The sequence below is a fragment of the Onychostoma macrolepis genome, chromosome 16 (genome assembly GCF_012432095.1).
Source record: "Onychostoma macrolepis isolate SWU-2019 chromosome 16, ASM1243209v1, whole genome shotgun sequence".
In the NCBI taxonomy this organism is placed as follows: domain Eukaryota; kingdom Metazoa; phylum Chordata; class Actinopteri; order Cypriniformes; family Cyprinidae; genus Onychostoma; species Onychostoma macrolepis.
This window is the reverse complement of record NC_081170.1, coordinates 14,136,335-14,162,015: the sequence shown is the minus strand read 5'-3', so window position 1 is coordinate 14,162,015 and position 25,681 is coordinate 14,136,335. Positions and strand designations below refer to the sequence as shown.

Below are 25,681 nucleotides of genomic sequence, written 5' to 3'. Positions count from 1 at the left end.
GGTGTAAGTGGAAAATGTGAAATAGCTTCTCTACAATATGAAGCAAAGGCTTCTGCAGGCATGTCATGATCTTCATTAAGAAGAGATCACAACAGCTGACAAAAGAGTCATCAACAAGTAAGATTTTTAAATGAAAGCAAAAAAAAGTAGTTAAACTGATATGTGTTATAGTTATAATATAAATGTCACATAGCCTAAGTTATGTAATTTTCAAAGTGTAACCACATTTACACAAAAACATGCACACACACCAGCATTTATAAGTTAATTAAATGTCAGTAATGAACAATACTGCACAAATTAGCGATCACGAAGAAGGTCCTTACTCTGTCCCAAATGAACAGTAAAGTGGATATACAGTACAGGGTTGCCAGGTTTTCACAACAAAACCTGCCCAATTGCTACTCAAAACCAGTGGGGAACCGTCAGGGCCCTCTAGGCCCTCAGAGAGGGCCTAAACTATTGAAAAAAACAATATTTATAATTTTAAATAAATGAGCCTATTTAAAATTATAAACTTTTAAATATTATTTTAATAAAAAGTCATAATTTCTCATTTTATTTAATCAATTCATAATTTGACAATCATCATCTAAATAAAATAAATATGATTTCTGTGGAAATAAACTCTTCAAATCTGCCTATTGAGTGAATGGGCTAATGAACACCGCCCATTTTGTCCATATTTGAATGTTTCCGCCTAGCGTTTGGTGGTCCCGCTATGAAATTACAGAGGGCCAAGCGTAATTTCAAGTGACAGAAAAACTGACCAATCATATCTTCGGCTTCGCTCTTAATGGGCGGGCCTTGTTATTATTAACTTTGACAAGTTCGCCCGGTGTGAGAAAAAGTATATACGCTGATAAACTAACTAACTAAAGTTAGCTATTATTCCAGTCACGATGGAAGCCGCAAATTACGTAAGTGAGGACATTTACTGGGCCGCTGTGCCAATAATATTAATTATAAACCATGCTTGTTTGTCATGAAGTAGCCTATTACTTGTTTTGCTGTGAGCGCTGTCATGATGTGCTGGCTTACATTACACATTACATTTGTTGGTTTTGTGCACAGACCGATTGTGTGATGATGCATTTGTAATGAGGATTTTCATTTGAAATTTCATTTAAATTTAGATATATTTTATTATGGTGATATCAGACGCATCTCGCTGCGCTGTAAGGTCTCACACCGGACGAGGAGCGTCGCCCCGCGCCGCGTCTAGAGCATCTCGCTGGCACACCAGACGCGGCGCGTTCAGTTCAAGATGGCAGTCCAAAACCTTTAATCTATCCTCCAAACAGTGTAAAATTCGCTTAAAGACTGAAATTCGGTGACTGGAATAACAGAGCAAACGGAAAGAGAAAGTGCAAAGCACGGGCCGGCATTTCAACGTTGAAACAACGTCAGGTACCATTGTTCAATCAACGGTGAATTACCTTTAGATTTTGCAAAACGGATCAACGTTGATATTGTGACGTCGTTTCACCGCGAAAGTAACAACGTTGATTCACCGTTGAAATCGCGACGTCGTTTCACTTTTACCTTTCGGGTTATGGTCTTCTGTAGACGTTGAATCAACGTTGAATTACCTTTCGATTTTGCAAAACGGATTAACGTTGATATTGTGACCCGGTTTCACCGGCGTACCTTTAAACGGTCGGTTGTCGTTAAATGTCCAAGCAAGCATTCACTTTGGAAATTGTTAATATTGCAATTTAGCTTAAACGTCAACACTGAGTTGTAAACTGATTTTCGGTGCATATTTCGTGTTTTCAGTAACTAATACAACTTGCTGTACATGATTTGCAATCGGACAGCATAAAAATAAATAAATAAGAAAATGGAGAAAAAAAAAAAAAAAACATTCTAACAATTAGATATCCATAAATCTGCAGTGCAGGGATGAGATGCTTCATTTTCTAAAGAAAAACATTTGAACAATTATGCCAAATGGAAAAATAATTTTCTTAGAATTTAAATATACAGTATATCTATATTGTACTTACACTTTCACAGAATTTCTTGAGAAAATTCTCACTCAACAACAAAGCACTTTATTAAGGGTTTAATGATATATCAGAATGCAGAGGGGAAAAGCTTTTCATTCTAATTTCATACACACTGCAAAGATTCACACAATATATATAAATGAATACTTATAAATATAGTTTGGAAACTTGCTCAAGTCTGTTTGACCAAAAATACATAAACCATCCCATACAGAAGTCACATAAATCGAAATATATTTTTAATAAATATATTTTGATATTTAAATATCTTAAATTCAAATAGAAGAAAATGTATTATACAATATATGTAAATATATTTTGAAATATATATTAAAAATATATTTAAATATTTGATTTTGGCCGTCCATATATTAATTTCTAATGTTTGTTAACATATTACATTTCTGTACATGTAAATATATTAGATTTCTATAAATGCAAATATATTTTAAAGCATTAAAATATTCAATTAAATAAACTTAAACATGTTTCGTAGAATATATTCCCATTTACTCAAACTTTATGTAAATAAATTAAATCTCCACACATGTAAATATTTTCATTATCGAGATTATAATTTGCCCCTTCATAATAAATAGAATACAATCAACATTTGGACACTGAAAAACTGGAAAACTCTCCAGACAATGTAACTTAAAAACAGCGACAATATAAACACTTATTAATATAAAGAGTACATTTATCAACACCAGTTCAGCATGAACCAACAAAATTATGAATGCTTATTATGTTTCTGGCACATAAATGAAAGATTATCCTTCTGTAAGCATCCAGGGTCAAAATATTATGCACAAATATGCAAGTCTTAGTAGGCATACAACACACTGTATTTAAATATTTAAGATCCATCATTAACTATGTACAATTTCTCAACTAATCACATTCTCCTCTATTCAACCAATCAAATTGGTGTTTGGTAAAGAGTTTTTGGCTCAAGGTCTGCATTTAAAGTCACACCAGAGGTGTTCAGCTTGGATTAGGACTTGGCTTTCTGCAGACCAGTCAAGTTCTTCCACACTGACTCAATCAATCATTTCTTTTTGAACCTTGCCTTATTCACAGAGGCATTGTCATGTTAGAATAGAAAAGGGTCCTGTCCAAACTGTTGCTTTAAAATTAGAAGCACACAATTCCCTAGAATATCATTATATGCTTAAACATTAAGATTTGTACTCATGGAAATTGCTAAAGTAGTCAAACCTGTTCATTAGAAGGGGGAGACCCAATACTTTTGTCAATATAGTGTATATATATATGAAGAGTTCAGATGCAAAAGCCTCTAAGTGCCATCTAAAATGAGCATTTTTATCAGGCTGCTATGTTTAGATTCAGTTATTTTACTCTAATGGCAATATTTCGGTCCTTTTCTATGCAATTAAAATGAAATAACTGAACATAAATATAGGAGCTTGAGAAAAATGCTAATTTTAGAAGAAAATTTCAGATGGCATTTAGAGGCTTTTGCATCTGAACTCTGCATATATATATATATATATATATATATATATATATATATATGATATAGTTTTCATTATATCTAAAAATCAGGTAATATCTCCATGCACCTAACTCTGAAGAGAACACATAATATGCTAGTAGACAGCAGTCCTTGTGAGTGAGAAGTCTGGTGTGGAGGGTGGATCTGGAGCTGAATTCTGTCCAGGTTGTCACAACATCTCTTGATTTTCTGTCTTCACAAACAGCCCTGAAATACAATTCAAACATTAACAATGATTGTTATAAATGTAATGTGAAGCTTTTACATTCACAACGCTCATTTTGATCTTGGTGATGAAGTGTGCAGAAAATTCTGCTGGACTGAAATTTAGTCTTTGGTGAACAGTTTTCAAGAGTGCAAATAAGATTTTAAGTTTTAACACTAGAACCGCCACGGGGTAAATTTGACCTGTGGCTGTTTTTCAAATGTACATAACAGATTTTCAACAAAACATTCAAGTCTCCCAGTCATTGGCTTTTACTAAAATTATGTAATTTACAATCCAATGTTGTTAAAAATTATTTAGATAAAACCAGATAAAAAAAACAGAGCTTTTAGACCTATAAGCGCCGCACGGATCAAATTTACCCGCTATATAATGCATGTATTTTCACGCTGTCATTTTCTTGACGCTTGTGTTTTAACATCGTACATTTCTAGGCAATGCCTTTCACTCACCTTTTTAGCGGTTATCAGTTTCAAAAATAATGTCAAAATAACTAAAAGAAGGCGATTTATGGAAGGTCGGTATTAGAAACACTAAATGCCATGAGTGATGGAGAGTCTGATGGTTAAGTTATGCGTCCTGGGTCGGCTCAGCATCTGACGGCTCATCTGACAGTGATCCAGACATCATATTTAGATGTTTTAGCCTAACGTTACTCATAATTGGTCAAACTTTGGTTTTATTATTTAATTTTTGTCTTGCCATATCGTTTATTGTTCGCTACTGTGTTGCTATAATTCTAGTCTGGCTGTTTCCTGAAGGAAAAAAAAAATAAAAAAATCTATTACATCTATGATGTAATGAATAAAACTTTTTTTTTGATTACCCGAAGTTTATTGGCGGTGTTCTATTATTCAAATTATAAATGATATAACTAAACAAATTAATAATTGGGCCTAGGTGAAGCTGTGCGCTTGAATTTGTCATAGCATCATCCTATGCAGCGTGGTGAATTATTATTGCTCATTATTGTCTATTGGCTATTTTAGTAATTTAAATAACGTGGGTTATCCTAATATATTGATTAATGACATTGTATTATAATATTACACCACCCAAATATTTACTACCTTCTAATTTTCGTTGTCAGCTTTTTTTTTTTTAGCTTACTGACCATTATGGATTAGTGTAGGCTGCATTAAAAAGTCTTGAACATAAAACAACAGGGTAAAAATATAGCTGACATAATAATTTCATGACTCTAGACACTTCTTTGTGAAGACAGTGGCATAATACAGTGAAATAATATGTTCTTGAGCCATATAAATACAGTTGCCATGTGTGTGGGTAAAATTTACCCGCTGGCGCTTTTAGGTATACAGCGACCTCTGGCGGTTCTAGAGTTAAGCACCTTTCAGGCTTGTGTGAGGTTTCCACAAGCAACAAAGTCTACTTGAACAAACACTTCAGTACATTTAAAGTCTAGAAAATCAAACTTATAATTCCCACCTTCACCATCGATCTGGCATGGCAGATGACCATTAAAGACTGTTTCACTTTGAAGTGAGGCACAGTCACGGTACTTGGTTCTGTCTTACCATTATGAATTTTAATTTCAAATAACTTTTTTTATTATCATCTGTGTCTCGTTTTGAATTATGTTGTACCTGTCATGACTTCGGTCTGATCAGCAAGTTGTGTGTGTGTGTGTTTATTGTTGATCACGTGGGTTTTGTTTTGACAGTTTGCCATGTGCTCGTTGTCTTCGTGGTTCCCCTCCCCATCGTTATCTCATTAATTACCTCAGCTGCCATCACACCTGTGACTAGTTATCCATCTATTCTCCCTCTATTTAAGCTCCCTTTATGTGTAGTCTTGTGTCTGATCGTTGTGGTGTGAACACGCTACGCTTTGTTCGTGACCTACCTTCAATTTAGTCGTGTTTTGTCCTGCCGTGTCTTCCTAGGCTCCAAGTTCAGTTTAGTGCTTACTGTTTGATTTCTTGTCTGTCCCCTCTCTGCCTCTCGTTTCTCCAATTCTCTGTTCCCAAGTTCCTGTCCTGGCATTCCCGGAGCTGTGTTCTGTGGCCTCCTCCCTCGTGGCGCGCCCAAAAGGGAACTCTCCACTCTGACGTTGCGTCGGCACTGACGCTGGGACTCTGTGTGCTGTTCTCTCCCCACTCCGATGTCACGTCAGCACTGACGCTGGGACTCTGTGCGCTGTCCTCTCCCCACTCTGACGTTGCGCCAACAGCGACGCCGGGCCTGTGGGCACTGATCTCCCTTCACATCATCCTCTCTGCCTCGTGGAGTGACTAGAGGCTTGCTTGAACTGATCCCTTCTTCCTGTCCCCATTCTCTGGCCTGAATCGTGGCTCCCGGCCCTCTGCCCCTGCCGAGTTTTGTGTTTTGAGACTTTAAGGCTTTGAGTTGAACCTGCAAGTGAATCCGTGTTTTTCCTTGACAGAACGATCAGACCAGTATGGATTCAGCAGGAGCAGACCCAGTCAGGACCGCTGTGACACAACAGGGCATTCTCCTTGGCCAGCATTCCACCCAGTTAACCGCCGCCTCAAGAGAGGTTGAACTACTAACAGTAGGGTTGCGCGATAATGCCCATTGTCATATCGTCCTATCGTCAGCCTGTAAGATCGCCGATACACAATAGTATCGGGGGGAGGGGCAATTTTTTGCTTATTTATGTATTTGTTTGCTTATTTATAAGATCATTTATTTACTTCTTAGTCTACATTTTTTTATTTTATTTACACTTATTTAAATATTAACGTAATTATTAATTATCACGCGGAATGACACATGGGAAATGAGGACCGTCTATCATTCTGACAAGGAGGATGGAGTTGGTGGGAAAGAAAAATGCCACATCGCCTATTTGGTAATATTTCGGGTTTACACCAGATGAAAAAGATGAGCCCGCTGATGTCACGCAGGCAGTTTGCAGACTTTGCTCGAAGGTTGTGCCGGTAAAAGAATCACAAACCACAAACATGTATGTACATCTGCGTGGCCACCACCCTGCTGAGGCTACTAAACTAGCGTCAAGAGAAGGTGCGATTAGCAAAGATCGAAGTCAGCCATCAATCATCGGAGCTTTTGCAAAAAGCACAAAGTACAAAAGAAACAGTGAAAGGTGGGCTCAGTGCACTGCAGCTGTATCGAAGTACATTGCGAAGGAAATGGTCTCCTATCATACAGTCGAGAAAGCAAGCTTTAAAGGCCTGCTCCAAACCTTTGATAAACAGTACGAGCTGCCGGGGCGCAAGTACTTCACCGAAACGGCTATCCCAAACTTGTACAATTAAACTAGGGACATCATTGCTAAAGATCTGAAATCTGCTAACTTTGTTGCTTTGACCACAGACGTGGTCAAGCGTAAACATGACCCCCTATATGTCTGTGACAGTCCATTATATTTCGGAGGATTGGAAGCTAGAAGCAAAATGCCTGGAAACAACATTTATTCCGGAGAATCACACTGCAGAGGTACTGGCTGAGGCGCTGTCAGATGCCATGCAAGGCTGGGACATAGAACAGAGTAAAATTTCATGCATTACAACTGACAACGGGGCCAATATTGTTGCGGCCATACGAGGGCTCGGATGGCCATGGCTGAACTGTTTTGGCCATAACTTGAATGTGGCAGTGAATTATTCACTACAAAAGGAGAAAACAAAAACTGATCGAGCTCTTGGAATCTGCCGCAATATTAACGCGGCATTTTCTCACAGCTGGAAGAGGCGACGAGAGCTCCGCAAGGCGCAGGAACAGCTAAATTTACCTCAACATATGCTGATAACGGTACATAAATTATTATATTTTATTTGCTTAATATTTATTTTGTGGCACAACCATCTTAGTGAAAAATAAGAAAAATGACATTTTTGTCAGACTAGAAATAATACTTGTAAATCAAATTTAATATTATTTAATTATAATAAATGATCACAACATTAACGATCGACGCATAATTGTCATTTAATACGTTGTTATTGTAGGATTGTACAACTCGTTGGGGATCAACATATGCCATGGTAGTAAAAATTCTGGAACGGCTTCCTGCCATCAAAAGGGTTTTTGCTGATGACAAGAGCCGTCGAACACTCCCAAACGTGACCTGGCAGGACATTGCTGCTAGAGGCTGTCAGGGATTGGTTGAAGCCTGTCGCAGAATTTACTGATATATTATCAGCTGAGAATTACGTGACAGTCTCATCTCTGCTGCCCATGCTGCAGCTAACAAAGGATATCCTGAAGGAGGAGGAGACTGATGTCGAGATGACGGCAGGAATTAAACGGAGGATTTTGGAGAAACTCGACTCGAAATATGACGACAGTACCCTCCAACTAATGCGCAAAGCTACCCTCCTTGACCCACGCTATAAGGGCGACCACATCGATGCCGCACAACTTGATGTGATCAAATCACAGCTTGAGGTTGAGATGGTGGCATACTGGAATGAAACAAATATGCCACCTGTACCCATCAGAGTGGAGGAGGAAGAAGAAAAAGATGCGGCAGGTACGTCATCAGGTGAGAAACAGCCGGCTAAGAGGATCAAAACACTGGGTCGTCTTCTTGGCAGAGCAAAGCCGTCTATGTCCACATCCACACCTGTAGACCAGCGAGCAAAATCTGAAATCACGTCTTACTTACAAGAGGAAGTAATTGATGGTGATGACAAGCCACTGGACTGGTGGAAAGAAAATAGATGCCGTTTTCCTTTAATGGCAAACCTGGCAAAAAAATACCTGTGTGTTACCGCAACTAGCACCCCTTCAGAGCGTGTGTTTAGCGCAGCCGGCAACATAATTACTCCACTTCGCAGCCTACTCAAACCAGAAAAAGTTAACCAGCTTGTTTTTTTGGCAAAAAATCTGTAGACAGAAGCATTATTCTTGCATCGTAAACAGTCATATTGTTTTAAATCTGTAAGCAATGTAACTAAGATTGCATTATTTTAGTTCTTGGTTATTTAATTTTTAATTTTTTTTGCTTTTTGTTTATTGAAATATGTTTGGCTATTAGCGACAAGATAAACACTCTTTTATGTTAAATATGTTAAACAAGTTGGAGTTTGAAATAAACCTGCTTTTCATTTTCATAGCCAACTGATTATTGTGCATTTATTCTGAATACGCATCATACATTTGCGGCTTGCAAGGAATGCATATGACGATTTTTAAAAGAGAATCACTCCTCTTTGAAAACGTATTACAAGAGACTTTAAAACTAAATTTCCTTCATTCACAAATTATGTCAAGCCTGCTTGTTATAAAGAGACATCATTCTTGTACAGCTGTTATTTTAGCCATGTTAAAAAAAACGGCAAAACCGCATGATTTTCGTTTTGTTTTAGTTGCATAAAGTGTAAACAACAACAAAAATAACATAACTATACAATAACAAAAATTTTATATTATTACATAATTTTGTATATTAACACTGATAAATTTATGTATGATTTTTTTAATATATTCCTCTGCGCGTCGGTCTGGTGGGTGAAGGTTACGCGACGATGTCAGTGTGAAACTATGCAAGGGCCAATGAATTGTACTTTGATAATAATAATTGCCTAATAATAATAAAAAAACAAGAACTAGAAAATAAGCCGTATTATCGTCATTTTTATTAGCTATCGTCCATATGGCTGACTATCATCGATAGACGATAGTATCGTCTATCGGCACAACCCTAACTAACAGCCCAGGTAGCTGAACTCAAGGTACGGGTACAGGAACTCCAGCAGGAGGCCCTGGCCAGCCGATCTGCTGCCTCCCTCGTCCGTTCTCCACCCCAGGCTGAGCCAGAACCCCACGCCAACAGTCCTCCGCCCTACGATGGAGATCCAAATTCGTGCCGGGCCTCACTGTCCCAGTGCTCCTTGGTCTTTGCACTCCAGCCTCGCCGTTACGCCACGGAGGAGTCTCAGGTGGCATTCGTGATCATCCTCATGAAGGGGAGGGCCCGTGATTTGGCTACTGCTGTGTGGGACGCTCGTGCCACATTCTGTGCCACATTTCAGGATTTCCGAGCCGAAATGATTAAGCTGTTTGACCGATCTGCTCAGGGTGATGAGGCAGCCTCCCAGCTGGCGCGGTTGAACCAGGATGGTCGCTCAGTCACGGACTACTCCATCCAATTTAGAACACTGGCGGCCGCCTGCGACTGGAATGAAGCTGCTCTGCGCGCTAGGTTTCGGGAGGGGCTGGATGATGAGATCCAGGACGAGATTGTTACTCACGAGCTGCCTCGCGATTTTGATTCCCTCGTGGAACTGGCTCTGCGTGTGGAGGGGCGTCTTCAGCGTCGCCGTCAGCGGTGAACTGCCCGGCCCTCCTGGGCATTGGGCGAGGGGGCGCCCAGTTCTGCCCTTACCTCCTCACCTTCTGTAGCTGATCCGGAGCCCATGCAGGTGGGACGTCTACGTCTCACAGCCAAGGAGAAGCAGGATCGACTGGCTCGAGGTCTCTGCCTGTATTGCGGGAAGCCCGGACACAGAGCTATCCCAGTGTCCTTTAAAAGCCGGGGCCCATCAGTAAGCCGGGGGATTCTGATGGGTGCTTCTCCGTGTCTCGAGTCCCCCAAGTCTCGTACCCTGCTTCCTGTCTCCGTTAAATATAAGGACACCATTCACTCCTGTTCTGCTCTTGTTGATTCAGGAGCTGAAGGCAATTTGTTGGATATTTCTGTTGCGGCGCAGTGGGGTATTCCTGCCATTCCTCTCCTTTCTCCCATCTCTGTCCGTTCCCTCAATGGCCTTCTTCTCTCCTCCATCACCCACTCCACTCCTTCAGTAAGTTTAGTTGTCTCTGGCAATCACCATGAGGTAATTGAGCTGTACCTCCTGGATTCCCCGGGTGCTCCTGTTGTTCTGGGGCACCCGTGGTTGGTGCAGCACAACCCTCATGTGGATTGGTCGGGAAACTCTGTGTTATCTTGGAGTCAGTCCTGTCCTGCTGCTTGTTTAGGTGCTGCCTTGTCTCCTGGCTCTTTGCCTTCTGTGTTTCAGGTGGAGGCAGCTGATCTCTCCGGAGTCCCGGCGGAGTACCACGATCTTTGCCGGGTCTTCAGTAAGTCCCGGGCCACGTCCTTACCACCTCACCGGCCGTACGACTGTGCCATTGATCTCCTCCCAGGCACTTCCCCGCCTAAGGGGCGCTTGTACTCCCTGTCTGGTCCTGAAAGAGAGGCCATGGACAAGTATATTAAAGAATCCTTAAATGCCGGCCTCATCCGTCCCTCTTCCTCACCTACTGGCGCTGGGTTCTTCTTCGTAAAGAAAAAGGATGGCTCCCTGCGGCCCTGCATTGATTATCGGGGCCTAAATGACATCACCATAAGAAACCGGTATCCTCTGCCTCTGATGTCATCTGCTTTTGAATTGTTACAGGGAGCCAAGGTCTTCACAAAGTTAGACCTCCGCAATGCCCACCATTTGGTCCGTATTCGTGAGGGGGATGAGTGGAAGACAGCCTTCAATACCCATACGGGACACTTTGAATACCGGGTCTTACCCTTCGGGCTTACTAATGCCCCAGCTGTCCTCCAGGCCCTGATCAATGATGTGTTGAGAGACATGGTAAACAGATTTGTCTTTGTGTATCTCGATGATATCCTCATCTTCTCTCCCTCCTTGCAGGTACACACTCAACATGTTCGTCAGGTGCTACAACGGCTGCTGGAGAACCAGCTCTATGCCAAGGCGGAGAAGTTTGTGTTCCACGCCAAGTCAGTTTCGTTCCTGGGGCATATTATTTCAGCGGAGGGGATCAAGGCTGATCCTGCTAAGGTAAGGGCCGTAGCCGAGTGGCCAACCCCTGACTCTCGGAAGGTGCTGCAGCGGTTCTTGGGATTCGCCAACTTCTATAGGCGATTCATCCGGAACTTTAGCCTTGTTGCTGCACCCTTAACGGCACTTACCTCTCCCAAGGTACCGTTCAGGTGGAGTTCTCAGGCTCAGGAGGCCTTTGATGTTCTTAAGTCCCGTTTCATCTCTGCTCCTGTTCTTTGTCTTCCAGATCCTGAACGGCAATTTATTGTCGAGGTAGATGCCTCTGAGGTCGGGGTAGGCGCGGTTCTGTCCCAACGGTCCCCTAGAGATGAGAAGGTGCACCCCTGTGCCTTTTTCTCTCACCGCCTGAGCCCTGCAGAACGAAATTATGACATAGGTAACAGGGAGTTGCTGGCAGTCAGGCTGGCTCTGGGGGAGTGGCGCCATTGGTTGGAGGGAGCAGCGCAGCCCTTCTTGGTCTGGACGGATCACAAGAACCTGGAATATGTCTGTTCGGCCAAGAGGTTGAATGCTCGCCAGGCCCGCTGGGCACTCTTCTTTGGGCTGATTAACTTCTCCCTCTCGTATCGGCCGGGTTCCAAGAACACTAAGCCTGACGCCCTTTCTCGTCTGTTCGAGGGTCCTGGGAGGGATTTGGCATTCTCCCTAAGGGGGTGGTGGTTAGGGTTGGGTACCGTTCACATTTGAACCGGTACGGTACCGGTATCGGTACCTGAAATTCGGTACCGGTACCCAACGGTACCTTTTTTCGGTACTTTACTCTCTGTGTAATAACAAAAACATTTATTTCAGTGAAAAAATAAGTCCAAAACTCTCAATTTCAACATTTTGAACAATAGGGCCCTACAATTTCTTCCAGAAATTCTTGTTTTATTTTTTCTGATGATCAAATGAAGGCATGAAACATTTATTTTTAATCAAATGAAAATGAAACCCTTTTATTTTTTGGCAAACAAACATAGGTTTACTGTTAATATTAATACATGGTAGAAAAATTGTGTGAATATTCCTTTAAAAAAGTTTTAATAATAATTGTATTTTTTCTACAATTAAGTGGTTAATGTGGTTGTAATAATTATTTGGTAACACTTTATTTTAGGGTCTCTTAGCTAGTTGCTTATTAGCATGCATATTACTACAATATTAGCCATTTATTAGTACTAATTAAGCACATATTAATGTCTTATTCTACATGGCCTTATTCTACATCCCTAATCCTACCCAATAACTAAATTTAACAACTACCTTACTAACTATTAATAAGCAGCCAATTAGGAATTTATTGAGGGAAAAGTCATAGTTAATAGTGAATAAGTGTTCCCTATTCTAAAGTGTTACCAATTATTTTTATCATTTAATTGTTTTATTTAAATTTGTCAGTAAATTGAATATATAAAGACGTACATTATACTGTATAAAAGTAATACAAGAGTAATATATTTCTGTTACACCGCACTTTTATTTTGACAGGTTGCCGTGAAGTTTCTGTGTATACAGTATGATATGATGCTGGTTTTCTCAAATGAAACGGTAAAATTCTCATGAAGTGACTCTGACAGCCTGTAAGTTCATGTGTTCATGTTGTGAGATGCAGAGGCCGAAAATCACCGCGAGTTCATGTGTGCTTCAGTATTTAACAAAACCGCGTCTCCGCCATTCATACATACCGAGGCTAACGGAACATGCAGGATTCATATTTAAACCGTCTTTTATGCGTTTTAATATTCACATACGCTATCGCGATTCGAATTAAGTGACAGACATTCTTTTATTCATCCAAAATTATGAATTCCGTGGCATTCCGGCTATAGAGTAAATATGAATGGACTCCGCCATCCTGTCCGCGTCATATGACCCTAGAAATGTAAGCACACTTCAGAACATTTCGGTTTGCCCTGTGTGTTGTGTTTTAAAGAGTTGCAGGTGTGACAAGTCACAGGGTGTCTCTCTCTCTCTCTCTCTCTCTCTCTCTCTCTCGTATGCGCCCAAATGCGTTATCAGGCACCGAAATTTGGTACCGAATCATTTAATGTGAATCGATACTCGGTAGTACCGACGCAATTCGGTCCGTACCCTTAAAAGTATCGAGTTCGGTACCCAACCCTAGTGGTGGTGGGATCCCTCTCTTGGGATGTCGAGCGGCGGGTAGAGAGGGCCGTGCGGGAGGGGGAGGCCCTGAGGAGGTGTCCGGAGGGTCGGTTATTTGTGCCGGCTGCGCTGCGTCCTGAGGTCCTCCGGTGGGGTCACGAGTCCAGGGTCATCCAGGGGTTCGGAGATCGCTGGTCGCCATCCGTCAGCGATTCTGGTGGCCATCCATGGCCCAGGATGTCAGGCAGTTTGTGTTGGCTTGCTCGGTGTGTGCTCAAAAGAAGACTTCTAACCAGTCTCCTGATGGTCTGTTGCAACCTTTGCCCATTCCCTCTCGTCCTTGGTCACACCTGGCCCTTGATTTTGTCTCTGGCCTTCCCCCATCAAGAGGCAACACCGTGATTCTGACGGTGGTGGATCGCTTCTCCAAAGCGGCCCATTTTATTCCCTTGCCCAAACTCCCCTCCGCCAAGGAGACTGCACAGGTGGTGGTGGACCACATCTTCCAGATTCATGGTCTTCCGGTGGATGTGGTCTCCGACAGAGGACCACAATTTGTCTCCCGGTTTTGGAAAGAGTTCTGTAGACAGATCGGGGCCTCAACGAGCTTGTCTTCAGGTTTTCACCCTCAGACCAATGGGCAGTCCGAGCGAGCCAACCAGGATCTCGAGAGAGAGAGCTCTCCGTTGCCTGGCATCACATAGTCCGAGCTCCTGGAGTCAGCAGCTACCGTGGGTCGAATATTCCCACAATTCCCTTCCTGTAGCGTCCACAGGTATGTCTCCCTTTCAATGTTCCATGGGTTACCAACCACCTCTTTTCCCTGCTCAGGAACCCGAAGCTGCGGTCCCGTCTGCCTTAGCCTTCGTCCGTCGGTGTCGCCGCACCTGGAAGAGGGCTAAGGAGGTCCTGGCCCGGACTTCCAGACGGACCAAAGCAGCGGCTGATCGCCACAGGACTCCTGCTCCTCAGTACGTGTGTGGTCAGAAAGTATGGCTTTCCACCAAGGACCTGCCTCTCCGGGTGCCTTCTCGTAAGCTGGCACCCAGGTTCATTGGGCCATATCGCATCACCAAGGTTCTGAGTCCAGTGGCAGTGCGGCTCAAGCTCCCTCACATGCTTGGTCGGGTTCACCCTGTCTTTCATGTATCCAGGGTTAAGCCTGTGTTTCGTTCCCCTCTTCACCCTGTTGGTTCTTCCCCGACCCCCCTCCCCCTTGTATAGTGGATGGTACTCCAGTGTACACTGTGAGAAAGCTCTTGGACGTTAGATGGCGTGGTCGGGGTTTCCAGTTTCTGGTGGACTGGGAGGGGTACGGTCCAGAGGAGAGGAGTTGGATACCGGCCCGGGACATTCTGGATCAGACTCTGGTCGAGGACTTCCGCCAGCGACGAGGTGAGCCCCTCCTGGGTGTGCCAGGTGGCGCTTCTGGGGGGGGGAGGTACTGTCATGACTTCGGTCTGATCAGCAAGTTGTTGTGTGTGCGTGTGTGTGTGTGTTTATTGTTGATCACGTGGGTTTTGTTTTGACAGTTTGCCATGTGCTCGTTGTCTTTGTGGTTCCCCTCCCCATCGTTATCTCATTAACTACCTCAGCTGCCATCACACCTGTGACTAGTTATCCATCTATTCTCCCTCTATTTAAGCTGCCTTTGTGTGTAGTCTTGTGTCTGATCGTTGTGGTGTGAACACGCTACGCTTTGCTCGTGACCTACCTTCAATTTAGTCGTGTTTTGTCCTGCCGTGTCTTCCTAGGCTCCAAGTTCAGTTTAATGCTTACTGTTTGATTTCTTGTCTGTCCCCTCTCTGCCTCTCGTTTCTCCAATTCTCTGTTCCCAAGTTCCTTTCCTGGCGTTCCCGGAGCTGTGTTCTGTGGCCTCCTCCCTCACGGCGCGCCCAAAAGGGAACTCTCCACTCTGACGTTGCGTCAGCACTGACACTGGGACTCTGTACGCTGTCCTCTCCCCACTCTGACGTTGCGCCAAAAGCGATGCCGGGCCTGTGGGCACTGATCTCCCTTCACATCATCCTCCCTGCCTCGTGGAGTGACTGCAGGCTTGATTGAACTGATCCCTTCTTCCTGTCCCCATTCTCTGGCCTGAATCGTGGCTCCCGGCCCTCTGCCCCGGCCGAGTTTTGTGTTTTGAGACTTTAATAAATATTTTGAGTTGAACCTGCAAGTGAATCCGTGTTTTTCCTTGACAGTACCTCTCTGGTTGTAGTGTCCTCATGCAGTGTTAAACGAGATGGCCTTGTAAGACTCCAAAAATATTTTATATTTATTTGATTTTTTTTTTTTTTTATATCTGATAAACTTTTGAATGTTTGAGGTTTTACATACTAGTCAGATGCTCATAGTGTCTTGGAGATGTTCTTCGACAAGAGGTCCCCTCCAACTCTGCTGCACGGCCATCAGCATGGAAGATTATAGGAACATAAACAATCTGTCACTGAGCCAACAATAGTATACAATGTCAGGTTTAGAAACAAACTATGGTAGGGGTGAAATGCAGAAATGAGAGAGAATAATGTAAAGAACATACAAAAAAATCTTAAGAAACGAAGATTTACGTTTTTAGGTTTTAAAGATGCACGATGATATAGGTGAAATATATTGGGAAAAATGCATATGAAGTTATTTAATATGCTTTCTCAGATCGCCTATGTTTCCAATATCTCTCTCAGCAGCATTAGAGGGATTTTTCTGACACTCCTAAAATCACAGTACAATTTTTATCAATATTTGTCTACAATGAAAGATAAAAATGTGTTTGAAATAACGTTAGCTTCAGCCCATTTTAGTTCATGTAACTTTAAATTGATTAACAGTACAGTGCATTAACAAATTGCCAGCAAAACATTTACAAAGCTATAAAAATCACTCATCTAAACATAATCTGTGATTAAAATCCCAAACTTTCATAAATAAGAGCTCAAATCTATAGCTAGCTTACCTCTTATAGTTAGCCTCTGGTTAGCTCACGGTTGTGATGCTAACGGACTTTTTCCGATGACACTGAACCATTTCTGTAAAGTAAATTTTCAACAGAAGCGTGTCAATTACATGTAAGAAAGTGTCAGGAACAGTTGTCTGTATTATTTGTGTAATTTTATGGACTAAACTTACCTGAAAGCAGTAAAAACAACAGTGAGAGACTGAATTTTTTTGCTACTTGTCAGCTGAGTTGCTGCCCCGTTTCCATGGAAACTCCCTCCACTCCATTTTAAATGAGCCTAGAATGTTCAACGCGCGCGCCCATCAAACACATGAAAGTTATGCAGCGTTTACATAAATAGTACCTGTACATAAAATTAGAAACTTGATGACATATTGTTTAAGTGGATAGTAGACCTAAATTGAACGAGAATATAGGATCTATAATATAATAATAGCTTTAATGGTAAACCTTTTTTTATACAATAATTATACAATAATTCGGGACCAAACTAGCAGTTTTATTGCGCAGCAGCTCTCTCACTCACAGCGACCTCACTCAGAAAGACGGTCAGGATAACGGTCATATTTTCAAATTTAAATGGCCAGTTTCATGAATGACAGCCAGATTAACCAATCATGATCAAAGCAAATAAGGTTAAAGAACCAATAGGAATTGTTTCAGCGTGGTAAGGCAGCGCAATGTGTTTAGTTTTATTGTTGTTGATAATAGAAGGTTTCATGATAAAAATGTAAAATGATAATAAAATAATAATAACGATCTTAATAATAATTTAAAAGACAGAAATAAAATCAAAGTTGATTTATAAGTGTTTTTATTGCCCTTTTTCAACCATTTAGCATTAAACATTATTTCAACGTAGTTTCAACATTGAAACAACAACTGTCATTATTTCAACCATATTTCAACGTTGAAGGTTGGTCATGTGCCAGCTGGCGCATTATGCCACAGAAAGACAAACGTTTCACTGAAAAATGCACAATGCACAATCTCCCAGCCAAGGATGAAGTCATTATATACATTAAAAATAATTTGGGATAAATATAATGTAATTTAATGGAAAACTATGTGAGTGGCGCTCTGTGGCGCGGCTGGATTGTGAATAGCGCCCAGAGTCGCAGCTGGGATCCGCGGACAGTTGCCGGTGGCGCCGCTACTGGTCCCCAGGTAAAAATCACGTTCCGGGAGGTAAAATGCAGGTTTTTTGGCCGTAGTATTAAGTCGTACGACTTATCACTTGATAACCAGAAAACAACTTTCGTTATGTTGAGATCACGAGAAAATAGTGGTGATAACTTTATGTCGAAATCACGAGAAAATTAAGTCATGATCAATAGAAAATAACTTTTGTCGAGATCACAAATTAATTCGTGATCACTAGAAAACAAGAAAGAATAATAATAATAATAATAATAATAATAATCATCATCCATGGTTTAGGACTGCCGTAATGAGTTTATGAGTGTATAAACGGCACTTATAGTGCTACAGCGCAAATGACAGGCAGAGACAAACAAACCTCCCCTTTAAGAGACTGCCCCTTTAACAAACTTAACCTGGACACACCTGAACTTCCACTACGGGAGTTTCAATTTAGTAGAGGAAAAACAATACCGAAAAAACAACATCCTGTGCCGAAATATGGGTTAGTACATTGGAAAGTTTTATCCGTTTACTTGAGATGTTAACTTGCATGTTCTTCAACATGTGTCGCTCAGAGAGTTTTAGCTTTTTGACATATCAAATGACTTTAGGCCTGGTTAAGGAATCTTCTTCGCATTATTAAAAGAAGGCCCGTTGAGCAAAATAAAGATTAAATGTGTCGTGTAGACAAGAAGTTTGAGAATAAGTTCTGTCGTACTATGTGGTTCTTCTGAACTCGCTTCGTTTATGTGATTATCTGTCCAAGTTGTGTTGAGGCCTCGTTCGCTTTCAGTTAACTTATTCGTCTTCGAACTTATCGAGCTAAGAATTGTGACACTGTTATGGTTAAATGTCGTAGTTTCGTGCTACATCAATATTCACAGTATTAGTAGATTTGAGGAAATCAATTTTCTATTACAGCCATTAACTGTTACAGTAGTTAATACTTTTTATATTGTTGTCTGTTTTCATGACAACTGCCATGAAGTTTGTTTTGTAGAAGTCCTAGTTACTTTAGTTTGACTGTTAATTATTTAAATTTAGCTTAAAATAGAACCATTTAACTAAGTATTATAAGTAAATTTTTAGGGTGATATTAGCTTGTTTTTATTTGATCATCAATTTCTTGCTATGCTTTGATGTATAATGAATACATGTCATAATTTATTCTTCTTATAATGTATAACATACTGGTATCAGAAGATGTCCTTTCACGAAATGTAAATCTCTTACAAAATTACTCAGACAAACTGTTGGCAGCTTCTCCAAATCTTTCATTGCCAGAATTTCTGTTTTGATTCCCAGGGACAGTGGACCCGGGCCCTCCTGGGCTAGCAGCGGTGCCCCAAACGCCTCAGTGGGTAGCAGATGTGGACAAGGTAACAAAGGATGTGAACAGCACTGAGGAGAAAGAGGAAATGATCAAATCTGCAAATATGGAACCCAGTACCCTACAGTGGCGTGAGAATAAACCTGAACCACAGATCTTGCCAGTCAAGGATGAAGAGAGCACAAGCGTGAAATCGGATTGCATCTCACGCTGGGGTGGAGTGAGCCGGACGGAGAGCGAGGAATTTGGGCTGAGAGAGAAGGAGAAGACAGGTGAAGGATGGAGGAGGATGGAAACAGGGAAAGAGAGTGTTTCTGACACAGAGCTGAGAAACAGAGTGAAAAGCTCCTGCTTGGAGATAGAGGTGGAGGAGGTGAACATCATGCCAGAGAATGCAGCCCGAGTCTTCAGCCCCAGCATCACCATCCTGCATACTGATGAAGAAGAAGAAGAAGAAAAAGAGAGGAGCCCCTTCCTGGGGACACATGGAGCACCACTAGACTATTACAATGACTGGCCCATCACACCCAAATCACGTTGCTGTAAGATCAGATTAAATCATTATGTGTTTCATAACCTTTAATGCACAATATATTTGTACCGTATTATGAACAGATATTAGAGATTAGAGAATTTATTGGTATAGGCTGATATACAGTCCTGTATGTAACTAAAACAGTAGAGGATGGCGCTACCAAGATCATGGGATCAGTTCCTAGGAAATGCATGAACTGATAAATATATACTTGAACAGAATGTTAGCAACTTTATATAAAAGCATCTGCCAAATGCATAAATGTAAATATAATTTTGGTTATGTAATTGTGCATACTCATCTCCCCTATTTTTGCATTTAGATTACATTTGTCATTATCTTCTGCTCACTTAAACTTAATAAACCTCAAAATGATTATCATTTTTTAAAAGAATTGATTTTTGTTTTTAGTTTTGTTTTTAATGTATTTACACACAATAGTATAGAATTTTAATATCTGTGCATCCCTAACTTTTAACGATTTTACGTAAAATCTCACAAACCAAATTTAATTTTTTGCAAACTTGTATTCCCTCAGGTTTGAAAGTTGCATATTCAGAAATGAACAAATCAGATTGCCACAAAAATATTAAGAAGCACAACTGTTTTCTACAAGCATAGTTGTTGTTTTCTACAACCATCTGTTTCTTGAGCATAAGATCATACCGACCCCAAACTTTTGAATGGTAGTGTACTTTTACAAAAGCCTGAAAAGCCTGTCTCTTTGTGTTTCTCAGGTGGCTTTGGTGGATCTAATCGTGATGCTCTTAAACTAGGTGTGTCCATGTTCACCTCTGCCCTGATCTTCCCCTTGTTGGTGTGGGGCGGCTATGTCTTCCTGCCCTTTGATGCCCCTCTGCTCAACAGCGCCCCCGTACGGCTGGTCTACACACTGCGCTGTTCTGTTTTTGCAGTCATACCTATTGTCCTTGGTGAGAAGGAAGTTCCTGGGTCTGTTTTGACTCTGAGATGACTCGAGATTGATAAATACACTGTATCTTTGTGTTCTTTCAGTGCTGAATCATTAAATCAAAGGGAGCTGTTTGGAAATAGTTGTTCTGTTCTTTCCTCCACTCTTAGGTATGTTGGTACTAGGTGTGTCCCGTCTGTGGTATCGATCCTTGAAGGCGCGGTTTGAGGGGGAGAGGGAAGTTAAGCAGGTGGCAGTTCACCAGCGCTATGTGGAGGACTCCATCTCCCTCTTTCTGCTTTACTTCCTCCAACTGGCTGTCATGGCTGCCTACCTGAATCAGGATCTGCTTAAACTAGTTCCTCTTCTCACCATCGTTTTTGCCTTTGGCAGGTACAAAATCCTCTCTAAACTTGCAAGACCAAATCTCTGATTTAGAAAGCGCCACAAAATTGGTAGTGATTAATAGGAGTATAATGAAACACAATTCCGTTCGATAAACAACACCAAAATAGAGTTAAATTGTAAAGTCTTAAAAAAAAAAACATTACTGGGGGAAAAAAATATTACTTGTAAGCAGGGTTATTATAGTTACCTAAAATCAAAACCATAAAAAAAAAAACGTTGTTACATGAATAAATAACATAAAAATAGAATATGAACTACATAAAATATATTTATAAAAAATTATTTAAAAGGACACATTTTCATTTAGTTGAATCTGAAATACCAAAATAACTCAAACTAAAATGGAAATGAAAAAAAAACAATAAAGACATAAAACAACAATTTTCAGCTTCCGGGTTTACCATATTTAATGCGCTCTTTGTATGTGCATTAACCAATGATTATATCTGTATGAAAACCTGAGTTAAATATGTCGTAACTAATTTTTTGGGTGAACTAGACAGTGCATTTTGTCGCCATCCACGATACGTATTGTAGCATTTTTGTATTGCGATATATTGTAGCACAATATATTGCTACAACTCTAGTGATTAATTTACTTATTTTTCATGTTTTATTTTTTCCCTCTTTTTTTTTTTTTTTTCTGAAACAATAAGCCTTATTTATAGGTTTAAATTATATTTTAGATCCCAGATATTTCATGTGTAATTAGCAATACTTTTAAATGAATTAAATGACTTTTTATGATTTTTTTTTTTTTTTTAATTTGTGTCTTTGTGCATCACAGACTACTGTACTGGGTCGCAGCAGCTTGTGACAGCAGTTTGAGAGGTGTTGGCTTTGGGTTCTCATTTCTTCCGATGCTGGTTATGCTGGTGGCCAACCTCTACTTCATCTTCCTCTCTGACTCCGCAGGCTCCATCTTTGCTTCAGACATCCCAGAACCACCTGTTCCTCCAGCCAAAAAGCGGTTCTGGGGCTAAACACGCCACATCTGACACCTCTGCTACTGCCATATGTAGACCAGATCTCTTTAGCCTTAGAGCCATCTTAAATTGGACTATAAGAAATTTGTGTCTTGAGAACGTTTAATCCAACTGTGATTTCATTTTCCTCTCCTGTTCTTTGCTTTCCTGAGTACTTTTATATCATGACCAGGTGGGTTGAAATAGCCAGAAATCCAGTCAAAGAAATGAGAGGAGGGTAGAACAAAGGGAGGAATCTGTTTTGTTTTGTTTTGTTTTTTTTATCTTTTGAACTAACTTATAAATAGAAGTTGTGTAGTGAAACTTTAGACACTAAACTACAAATTAAAATGAGCTAGCTACCCTTTATTACAGCCAAACATGAGCACAAAGCAGATGCACAACAAGATTCATCATCACTCAAAAGAGCTCCAAATAGACTGATTTTAACTCATCTATTTTAAGATGAGAATGTCAACAAGAAGAAAACAAAATTCCAAATATTTATTCCACAAGTATTTGATCATGCATTGTTTGCTTATTCAAGTCTATACTGTGTGGTGTGTGAAGTTAGAGGCCTGCCCAAACTTGTAATTTTCCACAACCACTCCTTCATCTCCCTTTGGTAATTTAAGGGCAATGTGATGTTTACTCTGTGCAAAGTGTAGACATATATTTTTAACAAATTTGTAAAAAGGTAAAGGTATAACTCTAGATATCTGTTAGAAGATCTTGTAAATGAAATACTAAACAAAGCTGCAAAGAGATATAAGGAAACTATGTAGCCTAGTACAAATGAATGTATTAAGCTGAAATTAATGTTTATTATATTTTCATAAACATTTTTAACAAATACAATATTTTGTGAATTGCTGTTTTTGTGCATAATTGAAATGTAAAAACGCAGTTAAATCTACACGATGGCGGTTGTTCTGAACCTGCTCAACAAGGTTGTTTGTCTTTTTTTGTCGGAGGGTAAAAAAAAAAAGTATTTCCTACAACCTGCTGTCATTTGATAGTTGGAGTACATGGAAAGTTGACGGCAGACCTCCAGCAGTATTAATAATAATACTTTTGTATCATATACCGTATAAGTCTGACTGTGAGGCAGAATGACATCTCAAGGCCGAAGGAAACACAGCGCTTGTCTGTTTCGGGTGAGAGAGAGCTGCCCGTTTCGAAAGCTGAGGAGAAACGTGTGCAATGGTAAGAACGATGACATAACCTGATTTATTACCAAATTATTTAACCCACGAAGGTTTAAAATAATAACTGAGAAATTTCAAATTAAATATGCGCTGTATGTTCTTGCGATTATGGTTGTATGTGAAACATTTATCGTTATCTATGTGTGCGTTTTCCCACGGTAAGTGTTACAGTTGGCCTAAAAACGACCCTTGAGCGCAAGTTGTGTTTTACTTAATTGTTTAGAGTAATTTTAGCTGTTGGTTGTACCAGCTGTCTGTTGGAAGTTGTAAATCGAGTTATGTAATACCACTTGTTTTATAAACCACATTGCACAGACTCGAGGAGCACGCTCGTGCCCACTGGAGGCCAGTTGAGAGCATTAGAAACCCCGCCTCGGGCAGGATCATCCGGGTCAGACTGCGGAATAAACACAGCCGTCAGCGTCGAGACCTTCTCCAGACCCCCTCAGTCCGACTCCCACCTGCAAGAAGAGTTCTCAGGTCAGCGTCAATCTGACATTAGGGGATCTTTCAAGTGTGATTACACAGAACACTGCGACTTATTGCTATGCCTGTATAGTATTGTTATTAAATCTATTGTTCCCCTGCCATCTGAACAGACATGGACACAGATATGGATCCACCAACTGGTTCAGGTCATGCTGTATCAGATGCTCCAGAATGTTCCAACTTGAGCCTCCAGCAGTGCCGCCTGTCCTCTAGTGATACTGTCATGGGTAAGAGAAGCAGACCTTGGTTCTGCCTGTGATCCTTTTATATGCCTGACACATCTTTTTAAATGGTCACTTTTTTACGCGTTGTTCTGTTTTTATGTTAGATCTGGACAGTGGAGTGGACCCAGAGACAGGAGAGCGAGCCCAGGGGTGATATCACAAATCTGTGGCATGATATCGAATGCTGGATATTGCAACCCATGATTGATAATCTGGGTAAATTTGAATGTATTTTGTCTCCCGGAGACAGATTCAGTGCTTGATGACAGATTAGGTCTGAGTGCCATTCAGCAGAGCCAAAACTGCAGATGGAACTTGTTTGGTGGTGCTGAAATGCAAATACTAAATCGTCATAGCATCCGAAATATTGTCAAATGGCAATAAACCTGTGCAGACTTGCAGATGTACATGTTTTTAAATATATTTGAATATTTTTTTGTAAAATGCTGTGTGTGACGGCACATCCTTACATGTCAAAATGGCATGTTTTTCTATGAATGCCTGTTGACAAATTACCTGCACTAAATATTTAATACAGAAACAGCTGGTAACATTGCAATAAGGGTCTCTGCACTAACCAAGATTTACAGCAACGTTTTGATCACTGTTTTGTTAGCTTTTACACTCATTGCCAAAAATATCGGCACCCTTGGTAAATATGATCAAAGAAGGCTGTGAAAATTAATCTGTATTGTTGGTCCTTTTGATCTTTTATTAAAAAAAAATCACAAAAATCTAATCTTTCATTGGATAAGAATTTAAAATTGAGGGAAATATCACTATGAAATAAATGTTTTTCTCTAATACACATTGACCACAATTAACGGCACCCTTTTATTCAATACTTTTTGAAACCTCCATTTGCCAGTTTAGCAGTTCTAAATTTTCTCCTATGGTGCATGATGAGGTTAGAAAACACCTGACAAGAGATCAGAGACCATTCCTTCATCCAGACCACTTTCCGTGATGCCATGTGTCTAAACAAGATGTCCAGGACCTCCAGCAGAAATATAGGCCCACAACATCAAAAATACAGCAGTATATTTCATTGTACACGTGGTACTTTTTATCCCTGTGTTCACCAAACCCATCTTGAGTATTTGCTTCTAAAAAGCTCAATTTTTAGTTTCATCTGACCATAGAAGCCAGTCCCATTTGAAGTTCCAGTCGTGTCTGATGTTGTCTGAATATGCTGGAGTTTGTTTTTGGATGAGCGAGGAGAATTTTTCTTGAAACCCTCCCAGACAACATATGGTGATATAGGTGCTGTTTGACAATTTTTTTTTTAAGGTTTTCTGACCCTGAGACTCAACTATTTTCTGCAATTCTCCAGCTGTGGTCCTTGGAGAGTCTTTAGCCACTCAAACTCTCCTTCTCACCGTGCATTAGGATGATATAGACACACGTCCTCTTCCAGGCAGTTTCCTAACATTTTATTTTGATTGGAAAATCTTAATTATTGCCCTGATGGTGGAAATGGGAATTTTTACTGCTCTAGCTCTTTTCTTAAAGCCACTTCACTAATTTGTGAAGCTCAATTATCTTTTGCTGCACATCAGAAATATATTCTTTGTTTTTTCTCATTGTGATGGGTGATTAAGGGAATTTGGGCTTTGTTTTCCCTCCTATTTATATTTCTGTGAAACAGGAAGCCATGGCTGGATAATGTCATATTCATAATCACCCTGGAGCGCTCAAAATTGTGAATATGAATGGGAATATACTTGAGATTTTACTTTTATTTTGTGTATTTGAGAAAAAAAAACATTTCATAATGATATTTCCCCCCCCCCATTTTAAATTCTTATCCAATGAATGGTTAGATTTTTGTGAATTCTTTAAATAAAAAATCAAAAGGATCAATACAGATTAATTTTCACAGCCTTCTTTGATCATATTTACGAAGGGTACCGAT

General features: G+C 40.5%; 1 protein-coding gene across 3 annotated transcripts; it reads left to right on the top strand.

Moving 5' to 3' along the window:
* Window positions 1-809: 809 nt before the first annotated feature.
* Window positions 810-22,717, top strand: tmem79b (transmembrane protein 79b). 3 transcript variants are annotated; one of them, XM_058746130.1, is made up of 6 exons: window positions 18,044-18,199; window positions 19,003-19,569; window positions 20,300-20,494; window positions 20,643-20,865; window positions 21,668-21,711; window positions 21,796-22,717. In XM_058746130.1, the coding sequence occupies exons 1-6, from the start codon at window positions 18,196-18,198 to the stop codon at window positions 21,861-21,863; spliced, it is 1,101 nt and encodes a 366-aa protein (XP_058602113.1). In that variant the 5' UTR covers window positions 18,044-18,195; the 3' UTR covers window positions 21,864-22,717. The 3 variants fall into 3 exon arrangements, with proteins under 3 accessions (XP_058602114.1, XP_058602113.1, XP_058602112.1); XM_058746131.1 differs by lacking the exon at window positions 18,044-18,199 and adding an exon at window positions 810-920 and having other exon boundaries at window positions 21,668-22,717; XM_058746129.1 differs by having other exon boundaries at window positions 21,668-22,717.
* Window positions 22,718-25,681: the final 2,964 nt, after the last annotated feature.